We start from the raw sequence: 26,749 nt of genomic DNA, 5'->3' as shown, positions 1-26,749 counted from the left end.
TATACAGGAAATTTAATTTAACTTGTTGTACATGTCTTTAATCAGTCTTTTCTTGGGGGCCTAGGTATGGGGGGTTAGGGAATCTATTTAGGAGAAAAAGATGACAAGCAAATAGGAAATACATATTCAGCCATACCAGAGATTTAAGGTGAGACTCATTTTTATTCCAACAGAACCAAGAGTTGCTACATTCACATACTAGAAATTACCTACTGTTTTTGGCTGGTAAAATTGTGGGATTTTAAAGGGGTTAAGTGGTGTTAGGTACAACTTTTCCTTCTATTTTCAAGTTAATACACTCATGCAGTAAAAAACTAACTGTGAAATACTATATAGGGTATTGAGTCTCTGACTCGTTGTCATTCCCCAAGGCAGTCATGGTGAGCTGGTGCTCTGTGGGGCAGAGCTTATAGGGATGTTAATCACTTTCTGCTTTTATCCTTGCTCTCTAATCAGCTTTCTCCTCGTTATTAATTTATATCTTCAGTATATTCTTTTTGGTTGTTAAAATGCATATATTTTCTTAGGTTTGCTTTTTAAAAAATTTCCCCTTTGAGTGCTGCAATATAATTTTTGCTCCAGTTTTTGTTAGTAAAAAAGGGAAAGATGTTGAAAACTTTGAGACAGATTTAAAAAAGTAGCAGGCCATATGGAACTATCAAAACATTAATTATATATGTAGGGAAAATCAACAGAAGTTACACTGCATATATTGGAGCCAATTTTAAAGTCTCTGTTTTAGGGGGAAATGTGACTGTTTTGTAAAGGGAAACAGTGCTGTAGGAGTTTGGAAACAAAGTTTGTCTAAAGATACACACACATAAAATATTTTCATAAAGTATTTAGATAAAGCTCTGGAAAACCTGTCATCTGAAAATAATTAGCACGGCTTTAGTGTTCCCAGAGAAAATAATCCCTTGTTTAAAGAGAAGTAGATCTTGATCTTGACCTTCAGATATTCTACTTCATGACTTACAGATGAATTCATATCTGACCATAGATGTTTGCATAGTGGCCATTTGTTGGCCACCTGAACTCCAGTCCAGTATTCCTTCAAGAGGATTAGCTTTAAATGTAGGGAAAGAACATGGCAATGGAGTTAAACAAAGCTACATTTTTAGTGCTAATTAAGGGAATCAGTTTCAGGGAACCCAATTGTGATATAATTTCTAATTTTGGCAATTCCTTGGTGATCTGTTTAATCACTGGAAGGGAATTGGATTATCATTTAGCTTTGTACCTTGAAGAGGGCCTACAAATCAAATTTAACTTAGTTAATATAAAATGTTTGGCTCTTTAAAAAATGATTTATCCCTTAAGATAGAATAATAGCTAGTAGACCTTGTAAAGTGTGTATTTTGTATCAAATATATTCGATCATTTAGAATGGTATCATGTTAAATGAGGCTGTGTTAAATTGCCAATATCAATCCCTATTCATAATTTTTTGCAATGTGCTTTCTTTCTTGCATCTTTTTATTTTGATGTACTTCTAAACATACAGAGATACTACAAGAGTAATTGAAAGAATTGGCCGTATGTCCTAATACCAAGATTCACCAGTTGAAAACATTTTGTCCCTTTTTCTTTTTCTTTCTTTCTGTCTCTACATATGCATAATTTTTGTTGTAAGGATATACCACATTTCTAGTTATCCATGGATTAATTGATTGACAGTTGGGCTGTTTCAGCTTTTTGGTTATTATGAATAATGCTGCTGCTATGAACATTCATTTTTAAGTTCTTGTTTGGACTTAAATTTTCATTTCTCTGGGATGTACCTAGCAGTAGAATTGCTGAATCATGTGGAAACTGTGTTTAATCTTTTGAGGAGCTGCCACGCTGTTTTCTAAAGTAGCTGTACCATTTCACATTCTTACCAACATTATATGAGGTTTCCAATTTCTCCACATCCTGGCCAACACTTGTTATTTGTCTGTTTATAGCCATCCTATTTCATATGAAGTGGTATCTCATTGTGATTTTGATTTGCATTACCCTGACGGTTAATGTATTAAACATCTTTTTATGTGGTTTTGGGCCATATGTGATTCTTCTTTGGAAAAATGCCTATTGAAATCCATTGTCTATTTTTTAATTGGTTTATTTGTTTAAAATTGAATTGTAATAGTTCTTTATATATTCTGGATACAGGTCCCTCAACAGATACATGATTTTCAGATAATTCCTCCATTTCTCTGAGTTGTATTTTACTTTTTTATGATGTCCTTTGAAATACAGAAAATTTGAATTTTGATGATGTCCAATTTATTTATTTTTTCTTTTGTTGTCAAAGCTCAGAAATCATTGCCTGATCCCAAGTCATGAAAATTTATGCCTGTGTCTTCTTTTAAGACTGGCTTCTTATATGTAGACTCTTCATATTGAAAACTTTGATCTGTTTTTAATTAAATTTTATGTATGATGTGAGATAGTGATCGGGCTTAGTTCTTTTGCATGTGGATATCCAGTTATCCCAACAGATAATTGACTATTGTTTAGAAAGATAGAAGAGGCTAGGGGAGTTGGAATTACCTGAGAAATGTCATGGTGGTGAATGATTGCTGCATCTGTTAATATGTAACTTAATTGCCCTTACCTCAGTTTTTAATTTAGAATGCTAGAATGCCAAAAGGATTGATAGGAGAAATTATTCATTTGAATCAATGATTTTTAAGGTTAAATATGCATGCTCATCCTCCAGATTTTTTTTATAATAATTTTTATTATGTTATGTTAGTCACCGTACAGTACATCCCTAGTTTTTGATGTAATGTTCCATGATACATTACTTCCGTTTAACACCCAGTGCACCATGCAATACGTGCCCTCCTTAATACCCATTACCAGCCTATCCCAGTCCCCCACCCCTCTCCCCTCTGAAGCCCTCAGTTTGTTTCCCAGAGTCCATAGTCTCTCATGGTTCATTCCCCTTTCTGTTTACCCCCCTTCATTCTTCCCTTTCTTCTCTTGCCGATCTTCCTATTTCTTATGTTCCACAAATGAGTGAAACCATATGATAATTGTCTTTCTCTGCTTGACTTATTTCACTTAGCATTATCTCTTCCAGTCCCGTCCATGTTGCTGCAAATGTTGTGAAATCGTTCTTTTTGATGGCTGAGTAATATTCCATTGTATATATGGACCACATCTTCTTAATCCAGTCATCCGTTGAAGGGCATCTCGGCTCCTTCCACAATTTAGCTATTGTGGACAATGCTGCTATGAACATTGGGGTGCATATGGCCCTTCTCTTCACTGCGTCTGTCTCTTTGGGGTAAATACCCAGTAGTGCAATTGCTGGATCATAGGGTAGCTCAATTTTTAACTTTTTAAGGGACCTTCACACTGTTTTCCAAAGTTCAGCCTCCAGATTTGTATTTACGTAAATGATTTGTTGATAAATGAAAGGATATGATTATAGACCAAAATATATATTAGATTGGCTGGAAGGAAATTTTGTGTAGTTGGTTGCTGAAGCTTTCGGAGATTTCTTACTGAGAAGTATGTAAATTATGACTATAAAAATGTTATCGAGAAAGCCAGTCGAAGCTGAGAGGTATTAATGAAAAGAATACATGAATTGAATGTTTAGATATTTATTAATATTTAAGAGTATTTGCTGTCACGTATAATAATTTTGCAATTATCTTAGGTCAAGATTAACGTGCATACATAGAGTTTCACTGAAGAAGTCATAACTCCACAGCAGTGGTTCTCAGTTGGGGTGATTTTGCACACTTGATACATTTGGCAATGTCTGGAGACATATTTGTTTATCACTTATAGGGGAATGTTACTGGCAACTGGTGGGTAGAGGCCAGGGTTACTGCTAGACATCTAACATGCACAGGACAGCTCCCACAAGAAATAGTTATTGTGCCCAAAGTGTCAGTAGTGATCCACACAAAAACTTTTATGTGAATGTACTTAGCAGTATAATTTATAATAGGCAAAAAGTAGAAATAACCCAAGTAGCCTTCAACTGATGAATGGATAAATGTGGTTTACCCACATTATAGACTATTATTCATCAGTAAAAAGGAATACTGATACTGATACATGCAACAACATGGATACACCTTGGAAACATCATACATCATACATTCTTTTTGTGAAAGAAGTCATTCACAAAAGACCACATGTTGTACAATTCCAGAGTAGGCAGACCTATGGAAACAGAAAGATTAGTGGTTACCTAGGGCTGGGATGGTTGGATGAAAACAGGAGGTGATGGCTTAAGTGCATGGGGCTTCTTTTTGGGTGATAAAAATGTTCTAAAATTATATCATGGTGATGGTTGCATAACTCTGAATATACTAAACACCACTGAGTTGTACTGTCAATGAGTAAATTGTGTAGTACGTGAATTAAGTCTCAAGGCTTTAAAAATATCAGCAGTCATGCCAAGGGTTAGAATAAATCTTGCTGTACAGGTCAACTGCCTACTGTTGTAGAATGTTTCAGAGGCAGATTAAGGGTATAGATAAAGTTTTGGGAGATACTCCTTTTATGGGGCCACTGAAGTAAAGGGGGTGAGAAAGATCATTCAAAGGGAAGCAGAGAAGATTGATGGTAGAATCTTTGGGTACAGCAATAGTAAGAACCAGGAAGAAGCAAAAGAGATTGAGCAGGGTAGTTCAGACAAGCAGAGGGAATAGCCAGGCAAGGGAGTCGGGGAAGCAAAGATAGATGAGTTTTTCAAAAAATAAAGGTAGTAGATGTGCTGTTACTGAGAAGGAAGATGTAGATTGGGTATCAGGACACAGATAGCCATGTGGAGATAAGTTTATTTGAGTGCCAGGTGGGCAGGGTATTGCACAGAAGCCATTTCAGTGATTGAGTAGTGATTGGTAATTGAAGTAGAAAGTGTCAGTATTTCGAGGACCATGAACTTGAGAAATGTAGTGGCAGTTTGAGATAATTGAAGGTTTGGTTTGGTTTTGTACTTTATGCTTTGGAGAAGTGAAATCTGTTTATTGCCCAAGGGGAAGAAATCAGAATTGACGCAAGAAAATGCGATGTTGTAGTGCTAGATAGGCCAGTGGTACAGATGTTTAGATAGCCCAGGATGCAGTTGAGGTAGTGAGGAAGATAATAAGCTTTAGGTTGTATGGTCTGCCTACCATCATGACCCAAGATTCTTAGCTATTAAATGCTGTTTTGATCAGCTTTGTCTAGGTTTATTCAAAAGTAGAGGAGCAAAGTTGTAGACATCAGCATCTGATGGAATTTGTGTGTGTGTGTGTGTGTGTGTGTGTGTGTGTGTGTGTCTGGAAAAAAATGTATAAAGCCAATGTGAAGTTTCTTCTTCAGTCTTCTTTTTTTTTTTTTTTTTCATTTTTCCCCAAACTATCCTCTGTTTCTACCTGATAATTGTACACTTTAAAAGAAAAGTCAGTCTGTAAAGTCATTAATCAGTGTCAGAAGTAGTTTATGTTTTATCCTCCCAGGGATATTTCTGCTTTACAAGGAATGTATCCAGGAGGAACCAGCAAGAAGAATTTCTGACTTCAGGTCATTGGAAGGAAAGGTTATGTTGGGAGTAGTCCCTTCGGTCCTAGGTCATAATTGATTGTCCTGAATTATATATTAACCTATACTGTAATATTTTGAAAAATATTTAGTAGTTGAACTTTTGAACTTGGTAGTTCTTTTGAACTTTTGAACTTGGTAGTTCTTATATCTGTTTTCTTGCCTGTGATATCCCGTTGTATTACCTATAGTTATTATCCTATTATACGTACTATAGTTACATAGAACCATCATAGCTGGTAGGGCCTTTGGCTATAGGAGAAAGTTAACAAAACTGCTTCTCTGATGTCAACCTGCAGGTGGTTGAAGAGCAAACGGGAAGGCCCACTAAGTTGTTTGCTGCTCTCTGAGCAGGACTGTGCAGTTTTATTTTCTTTATTTCAAAGCCCACAGATTTTTCACTTATTACTTTTTATAGTTTAAATCTAATCAGGAGCAGGGAGGAATGGATTGAGCATTAGAAAAAAGTCTCCCCAAGAGGAAACTTAACTTCCATACTTTTTAAGTCTCTTACCTTAATTGCTTAGTAATTTAAGGCCATGGGCAACTTAAAAGTTAAACCTTACATGCCAGGAGCAGCATCCCTTGGTGCCCCTTTGGCTTAGTAAGTTATGTCGTTTATGTAGGTGTGTGTTGGACAGGTCTGACTTAATTACTTTAAATGTAGTATTTCTCACTAGAAAATTATTTCCTTTCAAATTATTTATAAAGAAATATATCCATCGAGTTCTAAATTCTGAACTGTCTAGGTTATCAGTTTAATAAATTCTTAACAAATGACACTACATATAAGGTAGTCCTGGGCTATACTCTGAGCATAGAGTTTAAGATTATATTATTTGCAAAATGATGTCGATGGGAAGATGGTAGAAGAGCTGCCCACTAAAGTACATGTTTTTCCCATGTATTAGGTTTAAGTGAGTAGTGAATACTCAAGAAATTACAGTAGTATGGAGAATTTTGGTTTATTAATACCTAAAGTGAATTCTTGAAGGCCATTCTGTACATCTTAATTTTGATGGCAGGATTTTTTTGTTCATATCAGACACCATTAAGACCGTGTGGGTTTAATCCTTTTATCGGTTAAAGAAACTTTGCTTTTACTGTGGGTAGAACTATACTTCCTACCCTGGTCAGTTGTCTTTAGCAGATTTTGGTCATTATTTGGACTGGGGAAAAGTGTGTGAATCTGTTACCATTAATGCAAAATCATTGTTCTACTGACAGTAGGCTGGTAGCATGATCTTTATGTATAAAGATTACACAGCTGCCCACCCTAGACAGTTGTTGTGAGAGATCAGAGAGTAATTAGTATTAACATTGTGGTCCTGCAGCTCAGCCTGAGTCGGATTTTTAAGTTCCTTGAAAGAGGGAATGATGCCTTTTCTCCCTCTTCACATCAGCTTTGGTTGACTAGCCTAGCCTTACACTAGGGTGGGTAAGTAACCAACATATTGGAGTGGAATACAAAAGAGGGCTTGATAGCCTGAAAGTTCTCTGACCTAATCACCAAAACATGTATTCACACCTAAATGGGTAGCATTGAACTGTATAAAAGTAATGGAAATGTAATTTAATTGGGATAAACATCACTTACTGTAGTCTTTTGAATTTTTTTTTTTTTAAAGATTTTATTTATTTACTTGACAGAGATAGAGACAGTCAGCGAGAGAGGGAACACAAGCAGGGAGAGTGGGAGAGAAAGAAGCAGGCTCATAGCGGAGGAGCCTGATGTGGGGCTCGATCCCATAACACCGGGATCACGCCCTGAGCCGAAGGCAGACGCTTCATGACTGTGACACCCAGGCGCCCCGTCCTTTGAATTTTTAATATTAGGTTTTCTATTTTTTAATCCACTTAGGGTAGTAAATATTCCTGATTATACATCAGGTTTCCTTCCCAAAGAAGAAAGAAGTAGGGAATTGTCCTATATGGAAGACTTTAAGATTTTACTCACATTTGTAAGTCATCTAAAATGTCTGCTTGGTACATTATGTCTTTTCATTAAAACAACTGTGTTCTGAATTGAGAATTCATGTTCAAAAAGTTACATTTGGCATTGATAAAAGATAACATGTTGACATAGCATTGATTTTGAATTAAGAAATACTCGTATTTTTTTAAGGCATTGTGATATAATTCACAAGCCATACAAGTCACACATTTATTTATTTATTTTGATATATATAGAGAGAAAGCGTGCACTCAAGTGCAGGGTGGGGGCGGGGGGTAGGGGGAGAGGGAGAGAGACTCTCAAGCAGGCTTCATGCCCAGTGTGGAGCCCAACACAGGCTCAATCTCACAACCCTGAGATCATGACCTGAGCCGAGATCATGACCTGAGCCGAGATCAAGAGCCAGATGCTTAACTGAGCCACCCCAGTGCCCCACAAGTCCCACATTTAAAATGTACAATTAAATTTTTTCTTTAAAGTTTACTCAGGAGTTGTGCAACCATCACCATCATTGATTTTAGGGAGTATTTATCAATCCCAAAAAGAAACCCCATACCCTTTAACATTCCCGCCCCCACTTCCCCCCACCTCCACCAATGGCAACTACTAATCCACTTTCTATCTAGATTTTTCTATTTTGGATGTTTTATTTTAAACAGAATTCTACAATATGTGGGGTTTTTGTCACTTTTATGTGGCATGTTTTTGAGGTGTATTCGTTTTGTAGCATGTATCAGTATTCCATTCCTTTTTGTTGCCAAGTAACATTCCACTGTGTGGATAATACCATGTTTTAGTTCCCTATTCATCTGCTGATCAGTTGATGGTCATGTGAGTTCTTTCCATTTAAAAAAAAATTTTTTTTTTAAGATTTTATTTATTCAGAGAGCGAGAGCATGAGAGAGAGAAAGAGCACAGGCAGGGGGGAAGGGCAGAGGGAAAGGGAGAAGCAGACTCCCCACTGAGCAGGGAGCCCTATGTGGGGTTCGATCCCAGGACCCCAGGATCATGACCCGAGCCGAAGGTAGATGCTTAACTGACTGAGCCACCCAGGCACCCCAGTTCTTTCCATTTTAAAAAAACAATTTTCAGTATAGGGTAGTGCTGCTATGAACATCTTTCTACAGGTTTTCCCATACTTGTGGATATATTTCTCTTGGGTTTAATCTGTAGGAGTTAACATTTTGAGGAACCTGTACTATTTTGCATTAACATTGTAGTGTAGAAGTATTCCATTTTGTTTGCGACCTCACCAACACTTATCTGGGGTTTTTTTTGTTTATAACCATCCTGTTTCATACAAAGCGGTATCTCACTGTGGCTTAGATTTGCCTTACCCTAATGGTAAATGCTATTGAGCATCATTTCATGTGGTTTGTTGTTTGTGCTTCTGATACATTTGTAAGAAGGCTTTGCATAACCCAAGGTCAGAAAGGTTTTTTAAAATAGACTTTTTTAGAGCAATTTTAGGTTCATAGCAATATTGAGCAGAAGGTACAGAAATTTCCTATATCTTCCCTTCCCCCACACATGCATAGTCTCCCATTACCAATATCCCCCCCTGAGTTGTGCTTCTGTTATCATTGATGAACCTTTAAGTGACACATCATTATCACTCAAAAGTCCATGGTTTACATTGGGGTTCACTCTTGGAGTTCTGTGGGTTTTGACAAATGTATAATGACATGTATCCACCACCACAGTACCATACTAAGTAGTTTGACTGCCCTAAAAATCCTCTTTGTTCCACCTATTCATCCTTACCTCTCCCCAAAGCCTTGTCAGCCACTGATCGTTTCACTGTCTCAGTAGTTTCTCCTTTTCCAGAATGTCACGTAATTGGAATGATATAGTATGTGGCCTTTTTAGATTGACTTTTGCTTAGTAATATGCACTGAAGATTCCATGTCTCTTCATTGCTTGATAGTTTATTTCTTTATTATCACTGAATAATATTCTGTTGTCTGGATGACAATTTTCTTATCCATTTACCTACCAAAGGACATCTTGGTTGCTTCTAAGCTTTGTCTGTTATGACTAAACAGCTGTGTGCAGGTTTTTGTGTTGACACAAATATTCAGCACCTTTAGGTGAATACCCAGGAGCATAATTGCTGGATCATATGGTAAGAGTAGGTTTAGTTTTTTGAGAAACTGCCAAACTGTCCTCCAGAGTGGCGGCAGCATTTTGCACACCCACTGGCAATGAAATGAGTGTTCTTTCAGCTCCACATCCTTGTCAGCATTTGGTGTTGTCAGTGTTCAGATTTTGGCCAGTCTGGTAGGTGTGTAGTGGTATCTTATTGTTGTTTAAATTTGCATTTCCCTGATGACATATGATATGGAGCATCTTTTCATGTGCTTATTGCCATCTGTATATCTTTGGTGAGGTGTCTGTTAAGGTCTTTAGTCCGTTGTTTTTTTTTTTTGTTTTGTTTTGTTTTTTTTTTTGTTGTTGTTGTTTTTTTTTTTTTTGTTTTTAATGATTTTTTATTATATTATGTTAGTCACCATACAGTACATCCCCGGTTTCCAATGTAAGGCTCAATGATTCATTAGTTCTGTATAACACCCAGTGCACCATGCAATACGTGCCCTCTTTTTTAGTCCGTTTTTTAACTGGGTTGTTTGTTTCCTTATTGTGGAACTTTAAGAGTTCTTTGTATATTTTGGATAATAGTCTTTTACCAGAAATATCTTTTGCAAATATATTTTACTAGTGTTTGCTTATTCTGTTATATTGTCCTTCACCGAGCAGAATTTTTTAATTTTAATGAAATTCAACTTATCAGTTCTTTCTATCATGGATCATGACTTTGGTATTATATCTAAAAAGTCTGTCAAACCTATGATCATCTAGATTTTCTTCTATATTCTAGGAATTTTAGTTTTGTGTTTTACATTTAGGTCTGTGATCATTTTGAGTTAATTTTTATGAAGGGTGTAAGGTCTGTGTCTAGATTCTCTTTCTTTCTTTCTTTCTTTCTTTCTTTCTTTCTCTCTCTCTTTCTTTCTTTTTTTTTTTGCATTGGATGTCCAGTTGCTCGGGTACTATTTGTTGAAAAGACTGTCTTTACTCCATTGTATTACCTTTACCCTTTTATCAAAGATTATTTGACTACATTCATATAGATCTGTTTCTGGTCTCTTTATTCAGTCCCTTTGATCTATTTGTCCATTCTTTCTCTGATACCACACTGTCTTGATTATTGTAGCTTCATAGTAAGTTAGATAGTGTCAGTACTGCAACTTTGTTCTTGTTCTTAAGATCACAAAGATTTAATCTTATATTTTGTTCTAAGTTTTTATGGTTTTTTAACCCATTCAGTTAGGTTGGTCATATATTAGGTCTATCATCATTTTAAGTTAGTTTTTGTATATAGTATAAGGTGGAGATCCAACTTCATTTTTTTGCATGTTGAACATCCTATTGTTCCTGCACCATTTGTTGAAAAAGATATTTTCCAATTGAATTGTCTTGTCCCTGCCACCCCCCACTCTGTGTAAAATTACCCAACTGTAAATGCGACAGTGTGTTTCTGGCCTCTCAATTCTATTCCATTGGTCTTTATGCCTGTTACTATGCCAGTGCCACATTGTCTTGATTATTATAGCTTTATAGTAAGTTTTGAAGTAAGGAAGTGTGTGTCCTCCAACTTTGTTCTTTTTTTTTTTTAAGATTATTTTGTCTTCTCTGTGTCCCTTGCATTTCCATATGAAATTTAGAATTGGCTTATCAATTTCTGCAGAAAAGGCAGCTGGGATTTTGATAGATATTGTGTTGAATCGGTAGATCAGTTTGGGGAGTATTGCCATGTTAACAGTGTTAAATTTTCTGATCCATGAACATGGGATATCTTTCCATTTATTTAGATCTTTAATTTCTTCCCACAGTGTTTTATACTTTCAGAGTAGAAGTTTCGGAATTCTTTTGTTAAATTTTTAAGTTTTATTCTTTTTAATTTAGTTGTAAATGGAGTTGATTTAAAAATTATTTTCATATTCATTGTTATTGTATAGAAATACATTTTTATTTAATGTTAATCTTGTACCATGTAATGTTGCTGAATTTACTGGCTCAAATAGTATTTTTTGTGGATTAAAAAAAATTGTTATATACATGGTATTATCTGCAAACCATTATCTTTATTAAGGACTTATTATATGTAGGTTTTATATGTGTAGAAAGTAATTTATGAAAGTATCCTCCACCTCAGCCCTGGGTGGGGCAACATATATAGCTCCTGGGATTTGGTAGATGTTAGAATCACCCCCCGTCCACTGAGCTAAGTACACGTGCCCCAGTCTGACTTTGTTGGAGACTGAGACGAAATCTGCCTGCTTTCATTCTGTTTCAGATCACTGCTGTCCAAACAGTGTCCCTGGTCCCATGATCTTTGTCATATCATCCCAGTTTAAAAATGGTCTCTAGCATCCTGGATGATCTGATCTCTGCCTCCTTCTCCAAACTTTTCTGTGCTGTTTTGTTAGAGCTGCTCTCACAAGCTGTTTTCCTCTGCCTTGGCACCTCTTCACATGGACTTTCTCTGCCTGGACACCTCTCCCCTTTGCCTAATCGCCACCTGATTGTGCCTCAGATGTGTACCCTAGATCAGGTTTCTTTTGCTATGCTTTCTCATATGTAATATATGATTTCTCCCACCTCGCTCACTTCTCAGTTGTAAATTTTCATTTGTAGCTTATTTGAATAAATTTATTTACCCACTCATTTGGAAGCTCATGAAAGCATGGGTCATGTTTTTGTTCACTATATTGTTTTAGCACCTTGCACAGTCTAGTATATAGTAATAGATGCTTAGTAAATATATATTATTTAATTAGTGAGGTAAGATGATTTGATTCCAAAGTATTATTTTAGTTCTTGGATGTTTGTTTATGCCACTAAGATTATTTAGCTAGGAGTTCACCTGGTGTCCATAAATGCTTAAGGGTTTTGGCAATGCTAATCATAAATGACAGTATCATTTTGTAATAAGAATGTTTGGCAGGTATGTTTGGTATGTTGACTTTAATAATACTTCTTTTTTTAGTTTGGTTACACTGCCTTTTATTGATATTCTATTTTTGTGGATCTGATTTGGTTTTAGTAAAAAAAATTTCAACTCAGTCTCTTGGGGAAAGCTAACTGGATCATAAAATAGTAATGGGATATAGAAGCCTTCACCTAAATTAGGATTTCCAGTAAAGCCGATGTTACTATTTGCAGGCAAGGCTTGGGAAAACATTCAGGTGAGGTCAGTTCTCCTTTATTTCAAAGGACTTTTGGTTACTTGGACTAAATGCTGTCTGTAAGACTGGGCTCATTGGTTTTGTGTGGTGCCAGAAAGAGAAATAACAGTTTTTATTGTTAAAAAAATTCATAGTGACAGAGAGTAAATGTTTAAGAAGAAAAACTTGGTTTTCCCTTTGCCTCTGAAACTTGGTTTTACTAATGAGGTGGCTTAAAAAGAATATGGGAAGATGGAGAAATTAAAGTTTTTATTACTTTTGTAAAATGTTCATTGTTGCTACAGGATCTTCCTGTATCATAAAGTATTTATAAGTATAGGCTATGGTAATTTTCATACTCTCTGTGTTTGTGTGAGGATGATTTGTAGTTATTGTATAACTCACTGTCTTTTTACTGTCAGTTACCACCACAAAGTGATACCCTTACTAAAGGTGTTTAGTAGATGAACAAGAACTCATTTGCATTTGTAAGGACTTCTGAAGATGACTTTTCTCCCCTCGTGTTAAGATATATGTGCTCACTGATAATAGTGTTTTGTTGTTTGAGACCTCAAGACTTGTTGTTCGGGGCAGGAGACTTAGTAGGATTTATCCAGTGACAGTCAGTAGCAGGGTGCATTCAATTCTGTCCTTCTGGCTCTTAGCCTAGCGTGTTTCTCTCTGGTTATAAAGTAGGGCAGGTGGTACATTTATATGCTTTTGAGTTCTTAGAAGTTGCTGAGCTTTCCTAAGCAGAGAATTTTAGAGCTAGATAGGATCATTGTGAAGCAGATGGTAGAGAATAGAGAGTTAATTCTTCACTGTTCTGAGGTGCAGTTGAATTCACATCTAGCTGCAGCTGATTTTCCAGAGGATTAAGAGAGTGTTGAACTTAGAGGACTGGTTGGGTTTTTGTACTTCAGAATTGAAACCGTTGCTGGAACCCTTTGCTAAGAGGGGAGTGGGCTTGTATTTGATACAATGACAGAAACATCATTGTGCTGTAATGTGGTTTTTGAATTTGGTGAAAATATGGGAAGGTAAAGTAAGATTAGATGTGGATGACAGATTTTTAAAAAGACATAGGATTACTAAAAGGCAAAGCAGCTCTGGATGGCTGTTTTACTGAATTTTTTTTTTTAACAAATGAATTATTCTGATACAAAAGATAAATTACTTTAGTTCAGTATTTATTGTAGATAAATGTTTAAAGCCATAAGCCAAGAAAATTCTTGATTTAAAATCTAATTCAGATTTTGGTAAATGCTAGCTATTAAAGTAGTATCAACCTGTCGTGACTTGTAGGTCTCCTAAAATCCGATAGGTGTATAATATGTATAATAAACGATTAATTAGTAAATAATCACTTCATCGTCAGACTTCTCTTTCATTGATAATACATTTGGATAGAAAAGAGAAAGCAGTATAATGTGTAGATATTATGGCATGTTAATGTAGTAGTATAAATGAAAACTTTTGAAACTTTTGAAAAGGAAACTTGTTCTTAAAAGAAACTATTATTTTATTTAAACTTTAAATCATTTTTTAAAATGTCTTAAGAATAGAAATACTAGGGGCACCTGGGTGGCTCAGTCTGTTAAGTGTCCAACTCTTGGTTTCAGCTCAGGTCATGATCTCGTGGTTGCGGGAGCAAGCCCCGAGTCGGGCTCTACGCTCAGTGCAGAGTCAGCCTGCCCCCTCCCTTCCCCTCTGCTCCTCCTCCTCTCTCTTGCTCTCTCTCTCAAATGAATAAATAAAATCTTTAAAAAAAAGAATAGAAATGCTGGATTTCTGAATTTTAGAGGTAGTCTTTTTGTTTTGTTTTTAAAGTAATCTACATTACGAATTATCTGGGAGAGAAGTGATATTTTAGGGTGTCTTATACATACAGAAATAGTCAATTAATTGGCAATACCAAATAAAAAATTGAATTATCCTAATTTTTTACATTTTGAATGTACAGATGTGGTCCAGATCTGTATATGACTGTTCTGTTCACATTGTGATATGCTTCTCACTCATTTTTTTAATTGAAAAGTAGTACCGTTTATAGTAACACTATTTCAGGTAATACAGAAGAACCCTCATAGCCTCTTTTTTTTTTTTTTTGAAGATTGATTGATTGATTGATTAGAGAGAGAGAGAGAACAATAGCAGAGGGAAGAGGGAGAAGCAGACTCCCTGCTGAGCAGGGAGCCCAGTGTGGGACTCCATCCCAGGACCCTGGGACCATGACCTGAGCTAAAGGCAGATGCTTAACCGACTGAGCCACCCAGGCGGCCCCCTCATAGCCTCTTATGAAGATAACCACTTCAGCAGTTTCACAGCACAGTCTGCTAACTGAAATATGTATTTCTTGTCAGAGTAGCTTTGTTCTTAAAAATTTGTTCCATTCATTATTACACTGGTCTTTTTGTTGTTTTTAATGTTTGAGTTTTTATTAAAATGATTTTGGGGTAGTTATATGTTCTTTCAATAGACATATTATTTGTAATCAAGTTAAATGGTTGTATCTTATTGTACCAACAAGAGTATGTGTGCACTTTTACTATGCAAAAGTGGTGGTAGTGGTTGTGCTGGGCTGACTTACAAGGACAAGGTTGTTAAGTCTGCAGTGTTGTAGGTTAATTCTTCAAAGAACAATTAGGGTAGCTTCTGAGCAAAGTGTGTTGTAAGTGAGGTTTCTAATAGAAGACAAACATCATGTCAGAGATAAAAGTCCTTTCTAGGTTTGGAGTTGGAAAACAAAAAACTCACGTGAACTTTAATTACTTTGGCTCAGGTCATGGCATCTGGCTGCCTGCGCAGTGGGGAGTCTGCTTCTCCCATTCCCTCTACTGCTCCCCCTGCTTGTGCTCTCTCTCTCTCAAATAAGTAAAATCTTCAAAAAAATAATTAGGGAGAAAGTATTTTCTGATAGATGTCAGATAGAGAACTCATAGATCTCCATGTGCTGTTAGCAAAGTGTAAGGAATTAACGTTTTAAAAATATGCTTGTTGTGAGCTTTTAGAGGAGATTTGGCTGTACATACTGGGAACTAGGGAAAGTATGTTTAAAACAGACCAGGATCAGGGAGGCTGAGACCAGGATTTAAAAAGATTAAAGATTTGAGGATTATTTTGAACCTGAAGTTTCGGTGAGCAATTGCAGTTAATTCCATTTCATATCTGGAAGAAGCCCTCTCTTAAATATATCTTTCCATTTTCTCTTAATATAAATCCTTAAGATCCACAAGAATTTATGGAGCATACACTTCTTCTAAATTAGAAAAAGGTAGAAAAGAGAATTGAACAAGTATCTTGGTTTAGGTTTTGTTTCCTTTTGTAATACTTACTAATCTTTGAAGTTATCACCTTCCACTCACTGAAGTACACTGGCAACCCCTTGTTGAGTATAACCAGCAGGCTTAGGATGCAGGAGATTTCTCTTCTTCTCTTGGAATGAGATTTTCCCTATTTCCAAGACATAAATATTACTCCCTTTACTTTTGCCAGTATTCTCCCAATATTCTTCCTCTGTGTTTGAATTGTGTAGGATTCTTGGGGGTTTTAGATTTTAGCTTACTCTTGCAGGTACCAGCACCTGAAGTGTTTGTCTTTCTTACTCTGAGAGCAGCTTGCACTTGCTTTTTGCCTGGGTGGCTATATTAACAAGAAAATTGACAGGTGGTCTGCTTTGAGATGAACCATTTTACTACAGTTATGTGAATCCGTCTCATAACCCACCTAATTTAATAATAAACTTATACCTTTTGTAAACATATGAAGTACTAATAAATTCTGTAATTTTTCTACTTGAAAATATTTAGTAAAATTATACACATATATTTTGTTTGTTAGATCTGGATGTCCAACAAAATAAGTTTACCATTTTAATGTAAGATTGCAAACTCCTAAAAAATTGGAACAAGATTGTCATGATTTTCTTTATGTATCTGCTCAACACAGTACTGAACATAAGTAATAAATATTTTTCATTACTGGCCAGTATATATCAAAATCATTGCCTTTTAATTAATGAAATGCGACATTGAAATTTAAGGAAAAAAGAACTGGAAAAAAGTAAGTGGAATATTTTTTTATGGAGTACAAAGAATTTATTGCATTATACTTGGGTACTTTGTTGCATATGCTCAAGCCGCCTTTTTTTATGCCCCAAACTTTTATTGTGGAAAATCTCAAAGATGTGCAAAAATAAAATACCCAGCTTTATCAGCTCTAAGTTCTTGTTTCATCTCTACTCTTCCATCCTCAGGTTAGTGTAAAGCAAATCCTAGACATCCTATGATTTCATCCACAAATATTTCTCTAAAAGATAAGCCTTCATTTTAGACAACATGTAAAAATACCTAGTATTCAATCAGTGTATTCTGAATGCAGAACACACTGTTAACGACATAAGTCAAAATATGTGTCTAGTGAGAAAGTGAAATCATTTAAAAAACTATTGACACACTGAAAACTCTTAGTACTCATGGACTGATTTCTTTTTCTTTTTCTCTTAAAAATCCAGGCTTGCTTCATTTTAACCCGTCCGCTTGGTCTCTTGACTCTTTCCCTGCACCTCCACAAGGGGGCAGATAAAGGAAGAGAAAAGTGAAATTTAAGCGACTGACTTGAATTTCACTTTTATTCATTAATCAAATGGAGTTGCAGAACATTTTTGGAGCAATTTTTCAGAAATAAGCAAGCAGACTTCTCTTCTGAAACAACTTGTAGTCCCCTCCTTGCTCTTCAGAGACGAAATATTAGATATTTCAAAAGGGGGTTAAGTAATAATTTTTTAAAAAATGGTTTCCAAAGCATTGTCATAGCCTTTAGTGTTCTCTGTTAATGATTTGGGCTTTAATGAAAATACTTTAAATGAAAATTTGAACTTGTGTCTAATTTTTGGAAGCTATAATTTTGGATAACTATTGTTGAAATTTCTCATTGAGTGATTGAGAATGTTGCCTAGTTGATGTATTTAGCTGGACATCTGATTAGTAGTGGAAGGGGCATAAGTACTGTCTTTTATGCCCAGACAGCTTTCCCTTTTCTTAAAAACCTCAGTGTCTATGTCACTGTCATTAAGTGAATTATAGTCATGGACACCTAAAAATACATTATGATTACTTTATGTGTGACAAAGATAGTATTCTATTTGAAGCATGTTTGATATTGAAACACTTGAACACCATAAAGGTAGATTTTTAGTCTGTGGGTATTTTAAATGAGTATCTGCGGTGTTGTACATAAGCTGATTATTTCTTTGTCTGGAATTGGTATTTGCATAATCTAATGTGTGGGAGTTTTTCTGCTTCAGTATGATATATATTTGCTCTTGTTCTTTTTTTGTTACCCAGTGAATATATTTCTGTGGGAAAAATGCTATTTTTCCAAGTAGTGTGTTATGAGACTCATATTTTGTATATGTGGTTTTAGCTGTTATAAGATATTGGGGGGAAATGGTGAGATAAATATTCAGAAATTGATTTTCCCTTTTTTGTATATATTTTTGGCATCTGTTTTACACTCATATTTTTTCTTTTGTTGCTACCATTAAGATCTCTGATTATCAAAGTTTTTATATCCCTGCAGCATGACATGTATTTCTGATGAAACTGTTACCTTATATTCCTGTAGCATTCTTTTTTTTTTTTTTTTTTTTTTTAGCACTTAATGCCTTTTATTCCTTAGCTTCATGCATGAATTATGTAGCATATGTGAAGAGGCTTAAACTGTTTCCATTACATTCTTTTTGGATGGCTCCTGTTATATTTAGGATATACTTATACTTTAGACAAAGTAAGAATGTTATTGTTGTTGACCTTGACACCAGATAACTGGGCAGACATTATATAGCTATGTTTGAATCCTCACAAAATGTGCTGTTAAAGCCAACAGAGTCCTGGCGGGAGACTCTTCTGGATAGCAGAGTTATGGAGCTGTTCTTCACAGTAAGTCTTGCTTTTCATCTCTGGTGGTGAAGGCCAAGGAAGAGTGCCACTGATAAGAGTACATGTTTTCTATTTCTCTTTAAAGTAAGACAGATTGCTTTCTCCTCTGAAGCCTTCTCTTCTAATCAATACATCTACTTAAATAGAAATTATATGGAAATGTCCTTGCTAATTTATAAAAATGCTATATAAGTATGAAGAATTGAATATCCTGGAGCTGAAGTTCTCAAACCTTTTGATCTCAAGACCCCTTTACATTCTTAGAAATTATTGATGACACGAAGAGCTTTTGTTTATGGGGTTAATATTAATATTTACTGTATTAAAAATTCAAACTGAAAACTTTAAAAAGTAATTTGTTAATTCATTTTAAAATAGCAATATGAGGAGGTGCCTGGCTGGCTCAGTCCATGGAGCAGGCAATTCTTTATCTCAGGGTTGTGGGTTCGAGTCCCATGTTGAATAGAGAGATTACTTAAAAATAAGATCCTTAAAAAAAATATTAACACCAAACCATTACATATTAACATAAATAACATTTTAGTGAACAAACAGCTGTATTTTGGGGGGAAAAAAGTTTACCGAAAAGAGTGGCATTGTTTTATATTTTTGTAAAACTCTAGTGTGATGCTTATTAGAAGACAGCCAGATTCTCAGATCTGCTTCTGCATCCAGTTAGTTGTAATATTATAGGTCATGTAAACTTGAAGAAGTGCCACTATATACATGTATGACAGTGAGAATGGAAAAAGCAGATACTGTGTTAGTATTAGTATGAAAATAGTTTTGCCCTTATGGACAATCTGATATGGTCTTAGGAATGTCTCAGGATCCCTGGACCACACTTTGAGAACTGCTGTAGTAGAGTGTAGTGTACTTTTTTATGTACTTATTTATCAGTCATGGGTTAAGTTAAGGTTATTGAATAGCAGTTTATTTCAATTATAACTTTAAATAGTCCTGTTGATTATTTGCTAAATATCAAGAAGTAAGCAATATGTTCCTATGCTTGCTCATGAAGGTCCCCACTATAATAGTCCAAAGCTGGTGAAAAAATGTGTGTGTGGAGTGGAGAGGGATGTTGATTTGCTATTAATAGTGCAAGCACACAAGTTAGTTAGATATAATGGACTGGGGTAAAAGTCCAAATAAAGACCAATGAAGAAGGAAAAAAAAGGAAGCCCTTTTACTTAATCCCAACCATTTTAGTTTCTTCCTTTTCATTTATTAGAAAAACATTATTTACTATCCTTACAACTGCCTTCCTTTTCTGATCAAACCATTTAAAATATTGTAGTTTTGTGGTATATATCTTAAAATACCTAGAATAAGGTTATTCACCCATGGTTATACATAAAAATATTTTGTGTAGAAATGTTCAGATTAGGCATTACCGTACGTTTTATTCTTTAAATCAGAGAAATGATGACTAAAAACACTATCAGTACCAAAGAGATAATTGTAACTAAATCAATAAATTCTGTTGCCTGCCACATCTGACAGAAATTATTTTGATACATATCCAAGTTTAAGTCTTTGTGTTATTCATTTGACTGAAAGAAGATCCCATTCCAGCAGTTTTTGAAAAGGTGAAAAACTTGCTGGCAGTACTGGAAACAACTCCCCCAAATCTGAACAGCTGTCTAGACAAACTAGACAGCTGCCCCTGTCAGCTGTGAACTACCACATGCAAATAGCTTCTGAATTTGAAAGTTAACCCTTTTTTACTGTGTTATTTTAACAGTTTTGTGTTTGTGGCCTATTGCTTTCGTTTAAGGAGTTTATAAACAGTTTTAATTTATAATTTGTTACAAAAATGACAGTGCCTAATCTTTTAATTTCATTTGGTTTTTGTTAAAATTTTTCAGTTATGTGAATTCATTACTTAATAGAAAGCAGTTTTCTATTGGATAGCCTTATTTCTCTAGATCCAGGTAGGTAGACATAAATATACTATTGCATGAAATTAAGACTTTTTAAGTGTGTTGGTCAGTTGGTCACTGAATTTAGGAATACTCTAGGTGTCATTCTGCCCCTCAAAAGTTTACAAATGTCTCAATTTTTCTTTCTTCCATAAGGTATTAGAAAAACCACTCTCATTAGTTTTTCCTCCTACCTTTTTGACTGATTCTCCTTGACCTCATTTATGGTCTGTTTTTTTTCTCTGCTTACTGCAAAAATTATTAGTGTTCTATCTTATTTCTCAACTTTGCTGACTGTATACACTTTCTGTGGGCTATCTCTTCCACTTCAAGCGCCACTTCTGCACCGATGACTCCTAAATCTATATTCAGCACAGGCTGCTCCAGAGTTCCAGAGCCTTATAATCCAAGTGCTTACTGGATGTTTTAATTTGGATGGCCCACAGACATCTCAGATTCAGCATGTTCCAATAGAATTTATCATCTTACTAACTTGCTACTCTTTACTCCTTGTCTTGCTTCACCGTTCACCTCCTTGGGTATTGTGCTAGACTTTGCTTTTTCTTATCCCTCTGCTTTCCCTGTTCAGGTGATGAATTCAGTTTTTAATTTGTATAATATAGTTCAGTTGTGGTAGAACTCCTTTGTAACGCAGACATTGGAAGAAGGGCAAGAATCTACTATATTATACAAGAATTAATCATTGGTTTATCATGACTTTTTAGGGTTCATATTTTAGAGAACATAAATTACGTTTGAACAGCACATGCAGGCTCTGAGGCAGTTTCTTTATTTTATTTTGTTACATAATCAGCATTAGCTATTTTGGTCATCATATCTTTTAATTCCTCACTTCCCGACCAGGAATGAGCAACGATTTAGTTCTATAGGTAGAAAAGAAACCTTCTGTTGTCCGGGATTTCATTGTATTCATTGGCAGAATGTACCCCTGTATAACATACTTAAATGTTGATTAGGTTAAAAGACATGATGAGAGAGATTTAGTTACAGATTTTAGATAAGGAATTTGAGAATGAGTTGTGTTCAGAAGTTCTTGAATTGGACGATGTAGATATATGAATTTGTGTATTATACTTTTAATTTAGTATTTAAAACTTAAAATGTAATAGAATGTATTTTGAGAAACATTTGTGTTATTCTAAACCAGGGATTGGCAGACTTCTTCTGTAGAGGCCAGGTAATAAATATTAGGCTTTGCAGGTCATATGTTCTCTGAGGCAGCTGTTTAGCTCTGCCATTGTCGTACAGAAGCAGCCATGGATGATACTTACACAAATAAGCGTGGCAGTGTTCCTGTAAAACTTTATTTGCAGTTATTAAAAATGTGAATTTTGTATAATTGTCATATGTCTTAAAATACCACTTTCTTTGATTTTGTTTTCCTCAACCATATAAAAATGTAAAAACCATCTGATAGGCCATACAAAATAAGCAGGAGGCCAGATTTGGCCATAGGCTGTGGTTTGCCACCCCCTGTTCTAGAGCAAAGAGGGTTGAATATTTTAAGCAGGTCAGTAGATCAGTTAACTTTGTGACTCTTTAGTATTTTAAACTTCTTACAGCCTAAATAAGTTCAAGGTTTAAAGATTAATGAAATCAATCTGTGAATAAGGATTTGAGTGTCTCTTCACTGTGTCCCAAAAATGTACCTGTGCATACTTAAGAGAAATATGCTAACGTCAACTAATTTATAAATGATTTGCAGAGTCAGAGTGGACATGACTTGACACAAATAGAGACCTAATGTTTAAAATTTTGTGACATTCAGAAAGCAAAGAGATTTGTGTAAGAAAAGGGATGGAGAAGTCAAATGTTTGTGGAAAGTAGAAAATGATTGCTGTTAAATGTGGTTGGTGGATTAGGATAAAAAATTATCTGTAATTTCTTTACAAAATGTATTTTCCTTGGCTCTTTAATTTTGTCAGATCACAGAAACGAAACATCTTTAAAATCTGAGAATATTAATAACACTGTAAAACTAGGGAGCTGTATTTCAGGAGCATTTCCTTCGTACAGAATACTGTGCACCAGGTGTTTCACATCAGTATTGCATCATTGAGATGAGATCTAGATGAGGTTTAAAGTGGACTTAAATATAATTTAAATAAAATTTAAAAATTTTAGCCATTATTAACAGCAATGATACAGGATAAAATGAAATTCAAACAAATTGTGGGCAATCTCAGAGTAATGAAAGAGTGTGCTTATATACTGGTTGAATGAGTGAATGTCTAGGGATTGAAAGGTATATTGGTTTTGTAAGTGTGCAACTGTTTACTTCTGCTAAAGCAGCATCTATATACTCTTGATTGAACTTGTCTGCTAACTTTAGCAAGAAGCTGTAGCTAGGCATAGTTAGCATAATACAGATGACTGTCGTTGTTGCTGTTTTTAGAAGAAGCAGTATGTCTGACTGGCTGGCATCTGTTTCTCTCTTTGTCATAACATGCTGGAGACAGTTCAATTTTCAAAATGTAGGTAGCCCTCAGTTAAAAATTACTTGACAAGTTTAAAATCATGGCCTATAATGTAAAGGGGACTGAGGGACAATTTTCAAATTTAGTTAAGTTCAGGAATTAATTTTCTAGAAATAACCAGCTACAGTGAATTTTTCTCTTACCTCATTCGGCATGATAGACACGTGACCCTTACAAAAGAAGAATTTATTTTTATGGATTAGTAATTCTTTCTAACAGGTACATCGAAAAATCAGAGAAGATTCAGATATGGCACAAGATTCTCTTCAGTGCCTTGCCCAGTTAGCTTCTCTTCATGGACCCATCTTCCCCGATGAAGGATCACAAGTTGATTATCTAGCACACTTCATTGAGGGATTACTGAATACTATCAATGGGTAGGTATACTTGCCCTTTATAACTGAAGAAGGAACTTTCAGTTTTTTCTTTATGTTTAACATTAGAGGAGAAAAAGAAACTAGTAATTTTTTTCCCTGTTTATATTTTGAAGTATATTTATATGGGTAATTTGAAATTAATACACAGAGACACGCCTTTAAAAATGAATGGGTGATAATATTTGCATGTTTGGAAATGAGGTTTTGGGACTTTTTTTCTACTGCCACTTAATAATACTCATTACTTGATTTGTAGAATTGAAATAGAAGATTCAGAAGCTGTGGGAATCTCCAGCATTATCAGCAACCTGATAACTGTGTTCCCTCGAAATGTTTTAACTGCCATTCCAAATGAACTTTTCTCGTCCTTTGTTAACTGCCTCACACACCTCACTTGTTCTTTTGGGCGAAGTGCTGCATTGGAAGAAGTGGTGAGTGCCTTTTCTAAAATAAAATGTGTCCGTTTTTTACAAGGAAATTTGCTGTGCCTCTGCAGCATTTCTCATGACAAGTAATTAAGCAAGTGCTAGCTATTGTTAAACTTGCATTTTTGCTTATATGTGCAAATTATTTGTAATCTGTGTTTAGAAACATCACTTTTAAAATCTTGTGGATTAAAATCACTTTAATAGATTAAACTTATTGGTGTTAAGATTTTAATTTTGAGGTAATTGAATGTCTGAATGTAAGAAATGGAATGAAGTGACTATATTAAGAATTATGTTGCAAGCCCATTTTAACAATGAAAATTTTAAGTTTAAAAGCTGCTAATATAGTATTTTGTATTTTTTTTTGAGGATTAAAAAATTTTGGAATTACCCAGAAATTATATAAATATAATTTGGTTCAAAAATTGTAACCATGCTGGTTTTGATTAGGCTGTACTCTTTAATTTTTTTGATGCTGTGGTTTAACAGTATATCTTGGTAGAATTTAATTTTCTTTAAGATCAATAACAGTACTAAAGGTGTTTTTTTGGTACAAGTTTTTGAATGTATATTTTCCAAATACAAAATTTAATTTAGGAAACTAAAACTCCTTGACAACACAGCTGTGTTTATAATGCTTACTGTGAATAACTACATTAATCATGGGAAATAATTGATTTTTTCCTCTGCAGTGGTTCTTAAATTGTTGAAACTAATTTTTCTTTTTATGAATCAAAATGTGGATTTTTTTCAACGGTTGTATGTAAAAAGAATATTTGTAGATAACCTGTTTGAATTTTATGTTAAATCCTAACTGAGTTGTTTTGTTGGGGGTCTGGCAACATCTGTGTGAGTTTTCATATCCCTTTAGGGGTGATCAGAAGATAGAGAACTTGAGAATGATTTATGTAGTTGGACACTGCAGTGGTTTGATGAGGAAAGGAACCAGGTCAGGCAGATATTTGTGTGTTGGGAAAAAATGTAGGTAGTAGGGGAATAGAACTTTAAAGGCATCATATGTGAGATTTGTATCTCTCAGGGGGAAAAATTATGTTCTGAGCATGGAAATACCAGGAAATTTTAAGTATTCAAGCTTGATTCAAACCCCTTTGAAATTATCACAAATTTCAGGTTTCATTTAACATGGTTTCATTGTACTTTCTCCCCCCTCGGTTTGTTTGTTCTGTCTTCTAAACCAGGTGGATTAAACAGTATGTTGATTACATATTTAGAAACACAGCAATTTTTTAGTTTCTTTTTGTGGGTTAAGGAAGTTCCTAAACATTTTATAGAAGAATTGCTGGAAGATACATAACATTCTTGTTTGCAGATTTTAAGTTTAGAATTCATTTATTTTGACCAGGAGACTGACAACTTGGAAAACAATTTTTCTGTCAAGATTGATAGAGAAATTTTAGAGTATACAGCCTAGGTACACTTTCAGAGTTGATGTATATTTTGCTTGTTTCGCAAGAAGGTGTGCTGTAGATATGATATACCTAATGGATTTCATTTAAGAAAAGTTATTTTTTCATTCATTTTAATTAATTTCTTTTAATTGATCTGTTTATGAGGTTTAAAAATGGTTTTAAAAATAATTGTTTACTGGGACGCCTGGGCATTGGTAAGTTGGTTAAGTGTCTGCCTTCGGCTTAGGTTATGATCCCCGAGTCCTGGGATTGAGCCCTGAATCAGGTTCCCTGCTCAATGGGGAGCCTGCTTCTCCCTCTCCCTCTGCTTGTGCTCTCTCTCTCTCTCCTGCTCTCTGTCAAGTAAATAAATAAAATCTTTAAAAAAAATTGGTTGTCTACCTCTGAAACTAATATACTCTATGTTAATTAATTGAATTTAAATTGATAAAAATATTGGTTACCTATTTAAAAAGGCAAAGGGGGAAGGATTTGTCTAAAGCTCTGTATTAGAGTATCCAGATAGGCGAGGTTTGGTGAAGTTGAGGGCTAAGAGGGAGCCCCTCAGGATGAGTTGCCGGAAGACTAAACAAATCCTCCTAAATGTCATCTTAACCTTGTGTGGTTTTCATTATATCTTATGTGTGCTGGGGGAGGGGAGCCTGGGGAATGTGCATGTAATACCAAAATACATGAACAAATCTAGCCAAACCATAGTGGAAGTTCTGGGACACAGGTCACATCATCTTTTGTTTCCTTGGGCACCCAGTGATTGTAGTACTAGTACATAATACATAGTTGTTGACCTCAGATGGAAAAATGCATTCAAAAAATGATCTTTTAAGTAAAAGTAGAAAAATTGAGACATTTAAAAAAAAACCGCTTTGAGAGTCAGCATGATACAGAAAGATCATGAATGTTGGAAGGAGACAGTACTTTCATGAGCCAAGTAATTATGAACTACAGAACTTTGAACAAATTGCTTAACCTTTTTGAGCATATCGATATAGGTAGAATAATAATTCCTCTCATGTTCTGTGGAGTGGATTAACTATATGGAAGTGCCTTACAGTATGTATAATAAAATGTGGAATAATAATGATAAAAATGAATCTTTATAATAATAGCACTTATTGAGAGCCTGTGTTGTGTACACTGTCTTACCAAGGGAAGACAAGTTCTTGAGTTTTGTGCAAACCAGTAGTTTTATATTACTTTTCTTTACAATTTTAATTTTGTGAAATGTTTTGTTTCACTCTAATAGCGAGGGAGGGCTTTTTTTTTTTGCCCCAATAGGAAAAGAGTTTCAGCATATACACTTACGTGTTACTGTGAGAGTATTTTTTTCAAAACTGTATTTATTTAGGAATACATATAGATTGTCTCCTTTTTTAGAAGTGTATGCCTCCGATGGTGATTATGTGGCTGTAGCAAGAAAAAAAAATCTCCATGGGAAGAG

General features: G+C 35.0%; 1 protein-coding gene across 1 annotated transcript in view; it reads left to right on the top strand.

The window, feature by feature from the left end:
* Positions 1-26,749, top strand: part of XPO4 (exportin 4) — a 125,770-nt gene that overhangs the window by 56,424 nt on the left and 42,597 nt on the right. The window contains 3 exon segments of the mRNA XM_040621293.1: positions 18,544-18,656; positions 23,296-23,453; positions 23,710-23,884. Of these exon segments, the coding sequence (XP_040477227.1) occupies positions 18,544-18,656; positions 23,296-23,453; positions 23,710-23,884 (446 nt within the window).

Source organism: Ursus maritimus, unplaced genomic scaffold, assembly GCF_017311325.1.
Source record: "Ursus maritimus isolate PB19 unplaced genomic scaffold, ASM1731132v1 scaffold_10, whole genome shotgun sequence".
Lineage (NCBI taxonomy): Eukaryota > Metazoa > Chordata > Mammalia > Carnivora > Ursidae > Ursus > Ursus maritimus.
This window is presented reverse-complemented; position numbering and strand designations above follow the sequence as displayed.